This window comes from Phalacrocorax aristotelis, chromosome 16, assembly GCF_949628215.1.
Source record: "Phalacrocorax aristotelis chromosome 16, bGulAri2.1, whole genome shotgun sequence".
Taxonomy (NCBI): Eukaryota; Metazoa; Chordata; class Aves; order Suliformes; family Phalacrocoracidae; genus Phalacrocorax; species Phalacrocorax aristotelis.
The window spans coordinates 9,682,790-9,695,928 of NC_134291.1; the positions used below are offsets into that span (position 1 = coordinate 9,682,790).

Consider the following 13,139-nt stretch of genomic DNA (forward strand, 5'->3'; position numbering starts at 1 on the left):
GCCCAAAACTGAACATGGTATTTGAGGTGTGGCTTCAGCAGCGAAGAGCTCTCTGGGGCGTATGGTTGTGTTTCCCACCTCCGTGTTTAATGTCAAGGAGAAACTGTTTTTTTCCTGATGAAATCAGACTGGGCAAGAAGCCGGTGTCTCTTAAAGAGGCTGTTCCACACAGCGGTTTGGTGGTGGTTACCTGGGTCTGTGCAGCTGCCTCCTGATGGGGAGGCATTGGGAGCACACCCCCCCCCCCCCAAAGAACACTACAAAACATTGGAATACGTTGAGTCCTTGCATCTCCCTGAGCTCCCTGTGCCCAGCCAGGGTTGGTCCCTCTTACACCCACCAGCTGTTGTTCCTCTGTTAGCCCCCCGAGTGTCCCTGAGCCCCTGGGAGACCTGCCAGCTTCCCACAGCAGCCCTTGGCCACAGGGCTTGTCTGTGAGAACTTTGGCGTTACGAGGCCAAGCTAACAAATGTGCTGTTTTAACAGAAAAAAAGAGCATTTCAGAAGCAGAGTAGGCATTTTTTTTTTCCTCCCTCAAAACAGGCAGCGCCACTAATCCCATCAAGCATGCTTTGAGAGGGTCCTGAGATTAGATCAGTGAACAGCTTTTGAAAGATTACCGGCACAGGCACAGGTACTATAGCATCCATTTTGTTTTTTTCAGTAAATTACACAAACGGGAGCTGCAGCAACCAGAGCTGCTCGAGCTTTACCCGGCGCAGCTCCAGGCCGGGTGACGACGCGGCCTGTTGCCCCTCGGGTGATTCGAGCCCCTGGGAGCCGCCTCGCAGCGACCCCTCAGCCGCCCACGCTCCTCCCGGCCGGCGGAGAGCGGCGCGGCCGGCCCACGGCCGGGGGTACACCCACTCGGGGAGGGGGAGAAGCTGTAGCGCAGCACCCGCACTGCGCCCGCCCTGCCCTGCCTGCGGGGCGGAGAGCGGCGGGCCCGAAGCGGACGGGCGGCGCGGGTCGCGTTCCCCCGCGGCACAGGCGGCGGCGGGCCGGGATGTTGCCGGCGCTGCCGGAGGGCGATGAGCGGGAGCTGGAGAGCAGCGAGGAGGGCGGCGGTGCGGGCGAGGAGCGGCGGCCGGAGCGGCACGGCAGCACCTACCACAGTCTCTACAGCTACCGGAGCTGCAGGTAAGGGGCCGCTCGCCGCCGCCGGGGCCTGGTGGGGCCGGGGCGTGTAGGGCCCGCCCGGGGGAGGGCCGCTTCTAGGCCTTGACAGTAGCTGCTTCAATTTTCTCTATTTTTTCCTCTTTCTCTCCCGGAAGAGATTTTTTTTTCCTCCCATAACGTCCTTATTCCCTGTTTAAAACACCCTCGAGCCATACCTTTCCCCGCTGCAGCCCCTTTTCCCTGTTGTGTGTGTTAAGGCTGGTCAAATCAACCAGGCTTGATTTTCAGATCCTCACAGCAGGGAGCAGGCGGTGGGGATGGCAGTCCCAGCAGCGCGGCAGCAGAGACACCCTCCAGCGAAGACTTCAGGTAAAGCTGATCTGCAGACCTGTATAATCGCTTGTAACTCCCCATTTTGAAGTCCTTGCCTTATTGCTGTTAGGCGAGTGGTAAGCAAGGGCGTTGAAGTCCCTTCAAAGCAGAAACCTCTGTGAAAGCATACTGAAGTCCCCGGGTGCTTTTTCTGGAATACCTAGGGAATGGACACAACTACAGAGCTCAAATAATGTATTAAACAACTATAATCTCTTGAACTCTTGTTTTCTTTGCTGCTAATACTTGATGTTTCTTTATTGACCTAGGTCCTCATGTAGATAATAGATGATTAAAATCTATTAAACAATTTTAAATGGACATCTTATCTTTCCGCAAGCTCTGCAGTGGAATTGTTGCTCTGTATTACAACCAGGGAAGCATTGGAACAAAGAGGGGCAGTGACTTGTTCATAGCTGCTGAGGAGTTCAGCATCAGCTGACACCACAGCTCCAGACTTCTGGTCTATTGGGTAAACCACTGAATGGGCCAGAAGTCACAGAGCATGCTAGCTGTAAGGCAAAGAGAGATCAAAGTGGTCCCTCTTCTAGAAGCAGGTGGTTCTGCTGTTGTTCAGAGAAACAAAACAATAACGTCTGCTTTTTGCTAATGATTTCTTGTTGTTTTTTAAAGCCTCACCTTGCTGGACACTAACTTACCAGCTGAAGCAGAGACTGAATTGCGCAGTTTTATCACTAAGCGTCTTACTAAAGGAGCCCTGTTTGATGGAATGGGGAATGTAGCGTCAGTGGGGCTGAGGTAAATTTTAGAAATTATTTGTGGATGAGAAACTGTAAGAAACACTGGCAGCACTGCACATCTTGCCATCTGCTGCTGCACTTAGGTTTAATCCTGATTCCATGTTCTCAGTCTATTGCTGCTGCTAATAACAGCTTTATGCAATGGCACTTTCCTCCTAGGTAGTTTTGAGAAAAATACTGTAAATAATTTACTGTTCGAATACTTAAAAAATACCATACATGTTTATGACTGTTTCTCTTTAAACTACTTGATTGCACTACAGAGGAAAAAAGAGAAGGTCTAAGAGCTCTATATAGGCCCATAGGAGCTACTAGTGCTAGCAGGTGAAAATTCTTTACAGAAATCATGTATGTCTGCTTTTTGCACTTACTTATTGTCATGTCTCTGTAACGAAATAATTGGGTTTTTTGTTTTGTTTTTCTGCATAGCATACCAGAATATAAAGTTGGTTGTTATTACTGTCGTTTCCAACATGAAAATCTTCTAGAAATGGCAACACTAGAATCAGACATCAGTGCTCCAGAGTATGTTGTTTGTTTCTTAGGCGGCTCAGAGAAAGGTCTGGAACTATATCCTTACCTTTAACTTTCTTTATCTGTGTGGAGAGGGAGATGATGTAAAAATTATGTTCTCATTTTGTCTGTTTCCTACTTGAAATCAGCTTGTTTGTGAACACCTTCCAGTAATTGAAAATGTCAATAACAGCCATATACTGAAAGAGAAAAATGCAGGTCTTAACCAACGCATCTTATTTTCCTTAAGAAGATACTTTCAGACTTGAGCTGGACAAATACATTCAAAGTCTGAAGATAAACCTTGATTTGGCGGTAAGGCCTTTTTTTTTTTTAAAGTAGTGAAAATTACTATTACCTTAATTACTAAGGCAATTTGGAAGATTTAGTTTATAGAGACAGAATAGGTGTTTTAAGTACCAGTATGAAACACTGTGACAGGTACTTGATTCACTGTAGTGACAGTGAATGTCTAAAGTGCTATCAGTCACACAAATCAAAAGGACAAAAAAGGGGGACTTTTTTGTGCCAGTCAAATCTCTTACGGGTAACTTGTAGTCAAATTCAGAGAGAAGAATGAGTAATAAAAGGTAATGGCCTACAGGAAAATTATCAATGTCCACCTGGATTCTTATCACTTCTGAATTTTTAGGATTTTTAGTGGTTTTCTTGTGATGATTTTTCTACTAGAAAATAAACATTTTAAGTCCCTTTCTGATCCCGTCTGCTGTGTGCATGGTCTTTCCTCAGTATATACCACAATATTATAGTTCTGTCTGTTTCTTAATTGCAAAGCCCTTCCTTGCTGATACAGTGTAGCTTTAAACGTCAAACTCATTTTATTTTGCTGTGGTTTGAAATTAAGAAGGCTCTGACATCCAAATAGCTTAGGTTGAATAAATTATTTATAGGCTTTTATTTGTGTAGAAATCTAACTTGTAGCTAAAGTTTTAATGTTTCAACTTCTTACAGCAAAAAACCTTGGAGACCTATGTTAACCCCTACCTGAGAAGCTGGTTTGAGAACGCCATATGCCCTATTCACAGAGTAGTACAGCTCTTCCAGGAGAAACTTGCCTTTTTGTTACATGCTGTAAGTGTATTTCCTAAAAAAGGTTCAGAAGGAGCCTCAGTGACTCCAACATGTTAAAAATAGTTCTTGCCTTTGCTTTCCAAGCCAGGAATAAATAAGGAACACCTTTTTTTTTTTTTTTTTTTTTTAAATTTTATTCAGGGAAACTAGTCTTTGCCTGTTTTATTGCTAAGGAAGCACATAGTAATTTCTTCTATTAATTTTTATAGTTAACTCATTTTAAATTACACAGTAGTGTCTGAGTTGAAATTAGAATGAGAAAATTAGAAACAGCATGAGAAGGCTGTCCCTGCTATCCTTCCTCTGAACCAAAGGGATGTTATGTTGCACATGTGCCTCGTGTAATTCACTGGAAAGAGAAATTAATCCTAGCTCTAATCCCCAAGCTTGAGGAGGCTTTGGATGGAGTAGCTAATAGAGTATCACTGCTATATCTCTTCTGAATGCAAAACCAGCTGCAATGACTGTAATATGGAGTATTCTCTTAGCTTCTACTCTTTCTCTGAAAAGAAAAATTTCTAAAGTACATTATTTATTGCTAGTAACTGCAAGACAGCCACAGAATACCAAAGTTGCATCTAGCTTGCTTTCTTTTTTTTTTGTTGTTGTTGTTTAAGGCTTTGAGTTACACTCCTGTGGAAGTAAAAAACGCAGATGAAAGAACAGAAAAAGACATTAGCAGGTAAAGCTACTTTGAGCTACTGTGAGATACTTGGCTTTTGTGTATTACAGTCTCCTGTTCTTGCTGTTTAAGAATTGCAAAGAAGCAAGCAGTTCACAAGAGCTTTTTGTGTCAGGTTTCTGGCAGCTGCCAGCCTCCAAGGACTTGTTCAGGAAGGCACAATGACCTCCTTGTGCATTGCCATGACTGAGGAACAGCACAAGTCAATGGTTGTAGACTGTAGTGGACCTCAGCCTCAGTTGCATAATGCAGGTGAGAGTACTTCATGTTACTCACTTGTATCCATCAGCTGCTGAGAGCTGTGGACGTTAGAGGTAGTTGAGGGTATTTAGAAGCTCATAGGTTCGTGCCCAGAAAGTTTGGATTCTGGCTGGAAACTACATCATCTGTTTTCCTGTGAGGTGGCAGAGTAGTTTGTTTTACCAGATACACTGAAACTCTCATTTGAAAATGGTTGATAATAAAATCCACGATGCATTTAGTTTGCAGACCATGAAGCTATGACCTGTACGCTTCAGGGAAGCTGCAAAACTCTTTTTTTTCCTGTTGTACTTTTGACAAATGTTGTGAAAAGGGATTCAACAATGAAGACAGAATTCCATGTAATTGCTGTAGCTATGTTTGCTTTTCTTTTCCACATGTATTGTTTTTCTTAAGACTAATTTCCTGGCCCAGGTATATACTGTTACCAGTCGTTATGTCAGAGTGATTAAACCAGGTGAATGCAGCTATGTATTTATGTTGAGGTCATTCACTTCTTCTCATCTCTTCTCTGTGTTCCTGAACATGTAACAGGAAGCAATAGATTCTGCGAGGACTGGATGCGTGCTTTTGTGAATGGTGCTGAAGGTGGAAATCCATTTCTCTTCCGGCAGATTTTGGAAAACTTCAAATTGAAGGTACCTGTTCATACATGTTGAAGACTTGGAGAAGCAATCAGGGTTACCAAGGGAGCAAATACTCTCTTTGCAGCAAATAAAAGTTTTATGTTAATTATGATGCCTAAACATCATAAAGTGATAAACTTCAGAGTTAAAGTTGAGGACTGGTTTTACTGTAGTTGACAAGACCAGAATGTAAAGTAGTGTGAAAATTCCTTCAGTGAGTACTGCAATGGCATTTTCTTGTATTTAAAATGAATTTGTTTGTTTGTTTTTCCTTAAATACTGTTAATTTGAGCTGCGCACACAAGATATCCTGTAATTGGGTAACATGGATTCAGTAGTTAACACTTCTTAGGCGATCTGCCATAATAGAAGAGAACTCTTGATCCAAGTTTGGGCATTATCAAGTTGTGTAGACAGCACACTTTGCACCATTACAGTAACAGTGGTAATATGCATCACAGGCAGTACTCAATTCTTACATTATTCTTGAGTAGTAATATAAAATTCCAATTGGAAATGTTTTTGCTTCTGCTAGTCTTCCTTCACTTTTCCATGTGATAGTATGTTTTCTTTCCATGTAGGAAGGATAAGAAAATGCTTTGTTACTCTCTTTCCCAGGCTATACAAGACATTAACAACCTAAAAAGGTTTATCCGCCAGGCTGAAATGAACCACTACGCCTTGTTCAAGTGTTACATGTTTCTAAAGAACTGCGGCAGTGGAGACATCCTTTTGAAGATTGTTAAAGTAGAACATGCAGAAATGCCAGAAGCCAGAAGTGTAGTGACTGTCCTTGAGGAATTCATGAGAGAAACTTCAGTGGCTTAAAATTATCTTAATCATTCTATACTCGTTTGAGTGTATTGTATAAATCATTAATTTCTTCTGTTGAGCTTAGTTTCACTATTGCAGGATTTTAAATTTCTACTTAAAAGTATTATCCAAGTCAGACCTAAGTTGCAGTTTCATCTGCCTTTTCTCTTTTTTAGATAAAGCAGTATGAGCTTTTTTAAATGTGTAAATATCGGATTATACAAACTCCTGCATAGTTTTCAGTGCTTACCAGATTCTCCAACTGAGCCGCTCCTTTCCTGAGGAAATCATGACATTTGGTTTTTACAGTCATTGCACACACACACACATACACACACACAAAATCCCTTACCTGGCAAGCATTTCAGGGTTTTAAATAGTTAAAGTATTTTTAAAATGATCATGTCTAATCATTAAGATCTGGTTACTTTTGTTTTAATATATAAAGAAGCATAAACATGGATAAATCATAGTAAGTTAATTAATTATGTTTGTTTATATAAGAGAACATAGGTAACAAGCCTGTAGCTAGTTTCCACATTCTACTTTCAAATTGGATGTTTGTTCTTCTGTTACTAGATAAACAACTTGTTAATTGGTATGAAACTGAACAGAGTTTTAGGAATCAGTTTGTATGTGCTGTTATGTCTGCATGCAGACACTGGACGGACACGGTAAATTCCCAGGCCGTTTGATGAATCCCATTCTTCGGTAGCTTGTGTTGTGATCAAGACCTTTTTATGTTCTTGGTACCCATTTTGCATAACTGTAAATAATATGTGTTTCAGTCGTGCAGAATTAAACCTGAAAATTTGGCAGATTAAATATGATCTTAAATTAATAGAAAATTCTTCAGAAAATGAAGTAGACTAGTTTCCCAAGTTAATTATTCAGACATTTCATTGTGTTTCAGCATTGAATTCTTACCTACATTTAGTCAGGAGAATACTTAAACTCTTTGGGTACAGCTGGAATAAAAACTCATGAGGCCTGAGTGACCCATAAACAAGGACTATTTCGGCAAACCTGATACAAGCAGAACTTGCTGTTCCTTCCCTTTGCAGCAGAGGGTGTTTGAAGGCCTGCCTTGGCGCATTTGAATTACTCTCCCTGAAACGGTAACAGTCTTACCAATGCAGTTAGGTTTGACTGTTCTGCCAGTGCTGTATACTGTGATGATAAAAGTTGAATGCTTTCCTGTGACACCTCTGTGTTGAAACTATAATAAGTTTTACAATAAAACACATTCAAATCCTTAATAGCATGCCTAAGTTAAATGACAAATGTCTCCTGTTTAAAAGCCTTTATTTGCACAATGCAGAGGAGCTGCTAGGGTTACGTGCAGGAGTCTGCAAGCGTCATACTGCCAGCCGAGGTGACACGTAACATACGTGGGCAAGTCAGAGCAGAAAATAAAAGTTTGGAAGAAAACAAACCCCTTAGTCTCTCATTTGCAGGAGCTCTGAGAAGTAACAATGTTTTCCTTCAGAATATTTTATTCATGAGTAAGTAAAGCACTACTCAGTAAAACATCACCCGTTGTTGCTCTTGTACATTTTGAACAAAGTTGGAGCACTGATTGTTTAGTATTTTGCCTGATCAGAAGAAGGCAGGGAAGAGCTTGGTGTGCAGAAAAACCTGCCAGAAAGGAGGTAGCTGTGACATGGTAGGAGTGTAAGAAGTTATTGCGGTATTCCTGTCCTGTTTCTTGTGCCTGCATCTGGGTGGAGAATTGGGCCAGTGCCTTGTGAGCCCAGGTTTTCTGCAGGCTGGCCTTAGTGTTTACAGTGAGTAGGTCAGTCCCAGGCACAGCAATGCTGGTGGTGATAAACTTCCTGAGATGCAACTGCTTTGCCCAGTCTTCAGCCCTGAAAGTTTTCAAGAATAAACTGGCTGAAGGGCTGAACAACTTGCACTGCCTCTTAGCTGACCCTGTCTCGGGCAGGAGGTTGGACTAGAGATCTTCCAAGTTCCCTTATAACCTGAATTGTCCTATTATCCTGTGACCCATACTACACATTTAAATAAGATTTTTGTTTTGTTTGCTAGGTAAATTATAAATAACTCTTCAAAATCCAGATATTTTTAACCTTAACTGTAAAACTTTACTTAGTCTTGCTGGGGCTTCTCTCCAAGGCAATGCATTGTTCAGTATCAGTCCCGCTGAATTTGTTACCTGTGGACAGCTTCAGTCACAGCTTTTTCTGTTGCAAGTTCCTTTTCCTGAATTTTCCCAGCCCTGAAGGTGGCTGGCATTATGAAAAACATAACTGCTTGCTTTCTGCAGCCTTAGTTTTAACATCATCTTGCTTCTGCCAGCTTTGCAGTGACTTTGCTATTCAGTTACTTAACTGCTAAACAAAAGATGCTCACAAGCGCACACACACACTGAAATACACCGTGGTAGCTCATGAATTTGCAGGCTTTACTGGCTTCCTCCCATTATAGATTCTATTAAAAACAACAACAAAAACCCAGCTTAAAGGAAATGAAACAAAATCATCATAAATAATGCAGGAGCAGCAGGTTTAGCTGCATGAACACCTGGAGAGTTACAAGCTTAACTTCCTTCAGCAATCAGCTGTTCAAAGCTCAGGATGAAGCACAGAAAAGGTCAGAAGATGCTGAGATGTGCACTTTATTTGCAAACCTGAAAGATTTTTGCTGTAGTTTTAAGGGTCTGATTTAAAACCCTTTAGGAGAAGAAAAAAAACAACCACAAACAAACCAAACACACCAAAACATCAACCAACCAAAACCAACAAACAAATGAACAAACTTCCTCTGAACACCCAAACCTACCAAACACAAAATCCCCCAGGCCTATATGAAGAGCACAAGTTTAGATTTAACTGCTACAGACCTCTTGCAGTTTGAAAGATCAGGGTTTGGTTTGGTTTGGTTTTTTGGGTTCCCCACCCCCACCCCCAAGAGAAGCAGCATATAAACCAATTAGTATTTCTCTGTCCAACAGTTATGTGCTGCAATGCTTACTATACAGAACATGATGGGAGCTATGGGAATAAGATGATAATGAGTTTTATGACTTTGTGTGATCAGGGCTGTGTATCAAGGCTGCCAGCTTTTGGCACCTTCTCTGTGCCAGATACGCTGGAACTGGCAATATTTCTGTCCTTCAGTTTGCCTTTCTAAAATTATTTTAGCCAGCAAGAAGAACAGATGGTGCTAGCGGGCAGTAACACTTCTGTATTAACTGACAAAACCCAACAAAACCCACCTTACCCTTCCTTGCTGAAAGGCCTCAACTAATGAATAAAGACGTTTACAAGTCTCAGAAAGCTCAGTTATCTCGTAATAGCTAAATCAGTTGGAGGTTTGCTGTAGAACTTCCTGGGTATGTTGTTCCCACTATCGATTCAAGAGATGAGAACATGTTGGCTCTAAGATTTTACGACATTCAGTAGAGACTGATGTTAAAACAGAACAATCCTCCACCCCAGTAAGAAATTTTAAGCAGTCTAATGTACTTGGTCATCAACTTCCCTGCAGTCCAGAGGTCACCACTGCACTGAAGTGTCAGCCATCAAATGGTGGGACAAGACCTGAATTTCAACACAAGTCCCAAGCTGGTTCTGCATCTTCATTATATCTCATGGAGAAATAAAGCAGCAGTTCACTCTCCCCTTTATCTTTTAGACAGACACTTTTAGAGAGACATAAAAATGAGTTAGCAATCTCATTACTAAAAGATTACATTGCAGACCTCAGAACCAATTGCTCCTTTGATAATACTGTGTTAACTGTAGACAAACTTATAAAATTGTCTTTGAAAGTTTTTTCTTTGTTGTTTTTTGGCATGTGACGTAGAACAGCTCAATAAAAAAAGAAAAAAGGAACAGAAAATCAAAAAAAACACCAACAAAAAAAATTTAATGGATTCTGCGCTCAAATAATATTGTTACAACAAGAATATACAGAATGTACACAATACAAAAATATTTGGAAACATACTGTAGCATCTTACCTCGCAAATATCATTTTGTTTTACTAGCCCTTAACGGGAAAGTATCATTTATTTAGTATTTTAAGGCAGAAAATTACATTGTTTAGTGCTTCATGTTTAACACTTGGTTGTGGTGTTAGCATTAGTAGAGTAAGCAAAAGAAAAGCTGCATAAATCTAGCTTTATTTGCAAACTAAACAGACACTGTGGGGGATTCAGAAGACAGCCAGTGACTAACGTATCTATTAAGCTCACTGGAAATTAAGGTACTTCTGCTACTTAAATCAGGCCTAGGGAATATTTTGTGCTCTGTGTTGTGAAGTACCCCGAAACATCAATTTTCTGTACTACTACTGGCATTTCACAAATACCTCATTAAAAAGCTTTTTCCAATTAAAAGCCAATGATTAATGGTGACATTAAAATACATGTACCTTCAAACAAGCTTGGTTTCTGTCTTATGTGTGATTCTTCCTTAATAAAGCTGCAAAAATGCACTGTTTTCCTTTATAACCAGCTCTCAGCATCAGTGATTGCAGAAGGAATTTTTGAGTCGTATCACAGAGCACTGTAGAGCAGCCACTACTATAAAACATACAGAACAGCAGCAAAATTCAGAGGCTAAAACCCCAGAGGTGCTGGCCTTTGTTCTTTAGACCCCAGTTTGCCTCCAGAGGTTGCTGGTGTTGAACTGCATCCATGTTCTCCAGGTCCATTTTGGGTAAAGCCAGTGGATGGGGTTTCCAAAGCAATTGAGATGAGCTTGAATCTGTGTAAACAGACTTTGAGCTCTTTACTCACTGAAGTATGTGTGAAAGTCTTACCCGCTATCCTGTGAGACTAAATATTGGCACAAAACAGCAGCTGTCTTGTGAGGTCAGTAGACAGCTGTTATTTTAGTACCAGCTCTAAATGTGCCAGATTCTACCTTCATACCCCAGTTCAAATTGATCTAATCTGATTTAAAACATACAGGCAGTACCATCCATCAGAAGGAGCAAGGTCTTGGGACACAGAATCCCTGAGCTTTATTTTTAGTCCAGCAACCTCAGACAGCAATAATTTCTCCAGCCTCCCCCTTCCCCATTGATAAAACTTACTGCTAAAGGAGCGAGTAGTAAAGAATCACAATGTGCCACATAAGTGCCAAGATTCCTCATCAGCTGATGGGGAAAATAGTGACATGAGATGTTGTCTTAAGAACTCAGCAAAAGTAAACTCATCAGCATTTTTGACTCCTCTACACCTCACTCAGAGACTGTTTCTGGTAACCTCCTCTCCCATCACTCCATTAGAACCCTCCCCCTCGCCCTCCTCCTTCCTATATTATTACTGATGTGTGCAAAATTAATCTCTACCTGCCTCCAAGCATCTAGGAATAAAAGGTGCAATTTGCAAGCCCTGTGGACTTTGATCTACCTAGTTCTTCCCCTTCTTCCTCTCCATGGATCCCTGAGCCACTTTGTCTGAGCCACTTCTCCCAGCTCTCCCCTGGGACGTGGGATCAGCAAGAGGCTCTGAGCCGGATCCCACCATGCTATCACCATGCTGCTGGCTCGTGTCCCTGAAGGAGCCAGTGCCCCAGGCTCTCCCAGCCTGTGTCACCACTCCCTAGACCCATCCTCACTGAACATGTGCGGCAATATACTTACTAAATGGGAACTCCAGCACAGAAACGGTGCTTTTTTTCTCCCCCAGGTGTTGTGTCCTCACTCAAAGACACAAGCATAAAATAACTTCCTCTAACACACACTGTTGAAATCTGTGAATTGGTAACAGTCCTTGCCTTTTGCTCTAGCACTGCTCATCTGTAAGGTTCAACAGATTCACATTTTATCACACTGATGTAAAATCCTGGCAGCAGCTGAAATAAAATCAAAACAATCACCAAAACCAGCCCCTCTGTGGACGGCTCTTTCAGGAACAAGTTGCTGACTGTGACAAGCTAGAACCATAAAATAGCAGAATGGAGAATATTACGTCTCTGACATAAGCCAGCAGCTTCAAGGACATCTGGAGGTAAAAAAAAAAGCCTGTTTGCTATTAGCTCTCTGGTGCTGCAGCACTGTGGCACTCCTGGGTGCATTAGAAGACAACATATCTGGGTTTCCTGATACTCTGTAAAAACATAAAAAGTTTTCACACTATAATTTCAGTGATTAAAAAAGAAATACAATAGCTTAAGTACTTTGTGCTGCTCCTGACTCCATGAGCCAATAGATTCTTAGCAAACAGGCTTTGTGTACAACCTGGTCTATGTATAGGAAGAGATTTCAGCTGTGATGAACGCAAATGTGAGAGGGTTTCATTTCTTCACCCACAATAAATCTAGTAGTGCTTTAAAGTCTGGTCTTTCTGATCCCCGGTGTTGCTGGTAGACTTGCTCAGGCAGGGCATGGGGACACAGAATGGAAGTCAGAAAGATGAACAACAGTTAAAAAGAACAAGTCATAAGATCAACCTCAGAGCCATTTTTGACCAGTTCATGTAAACTATGTTCATTTATGGATAAAGGATGAAAGAAGGGCACCTGGATTACTCTGTTCAGCTTCATCCTACTCCTGAGCAGAGGCAAAGATATGTTGGCCAGGGTCAGGCTGAAAGAGAAACAGGTGGCCCTTGAACTTGCAGCTTGCTCCTTCACCCCAGAACACATCACTGGCAGGCACAGAAACCTTTCCTGGGGAGAAACTGATGGGCATTAACTAGCTTTCAGTTGAGAAACCAAAAATAAAAGTGAATCAGTGCATACTATACTCTGGTAAATTATAGGCAAAATAATCTGGGTTTTGTTGCGACTGGAATTTTCTACCAAAATTTTGAATGTTTTCCTAAAATTTCCAGGGGAACTCCCATTTCTGCTCACCTCATGTGTAAAGGCATCTGTAAATAGAAAGACTTAGCAACAGATGGGGAAAGGAATATCCTCCTTACGT

General features: G+C 41.6%; 1 protein-coding gene across 1 annotated transcript; it reads left to right on the forward strand.

The window, feature by feature from the left end:
- Positions 1-780: 780 nt before the first annotated feature.
- Positions 781-7,498, forward strand: C16H17orf75 (chromosome 16 C17orf75 homolog). Its single transcript, XM_075111453.1, has 10 exons — positions 781-1,140; positions 1,408-1,488; positions 2,125-2,250; positions 2,682-2,822; positions 3,023-3,080; positions 3,738-3,857; positions 4,475-4,539; positions 4,655-4,791; positions 5,335-5,438; positions 6,045-7,498. Exons 1-10 carry the CDS (start codon positions 1,007-1,009, stop codon positions 6,252-6,254), a joined length of 1,176 nt encoding a protein of 391 aa, XP_074967554.1. The 5' UTR covers positions 781-1,006; the 3' UTR covers positions 6,255-7,498.
- The last annotated feature ends 5,641 nt before the right edge of the window (positions 7,499-13,139 follow it).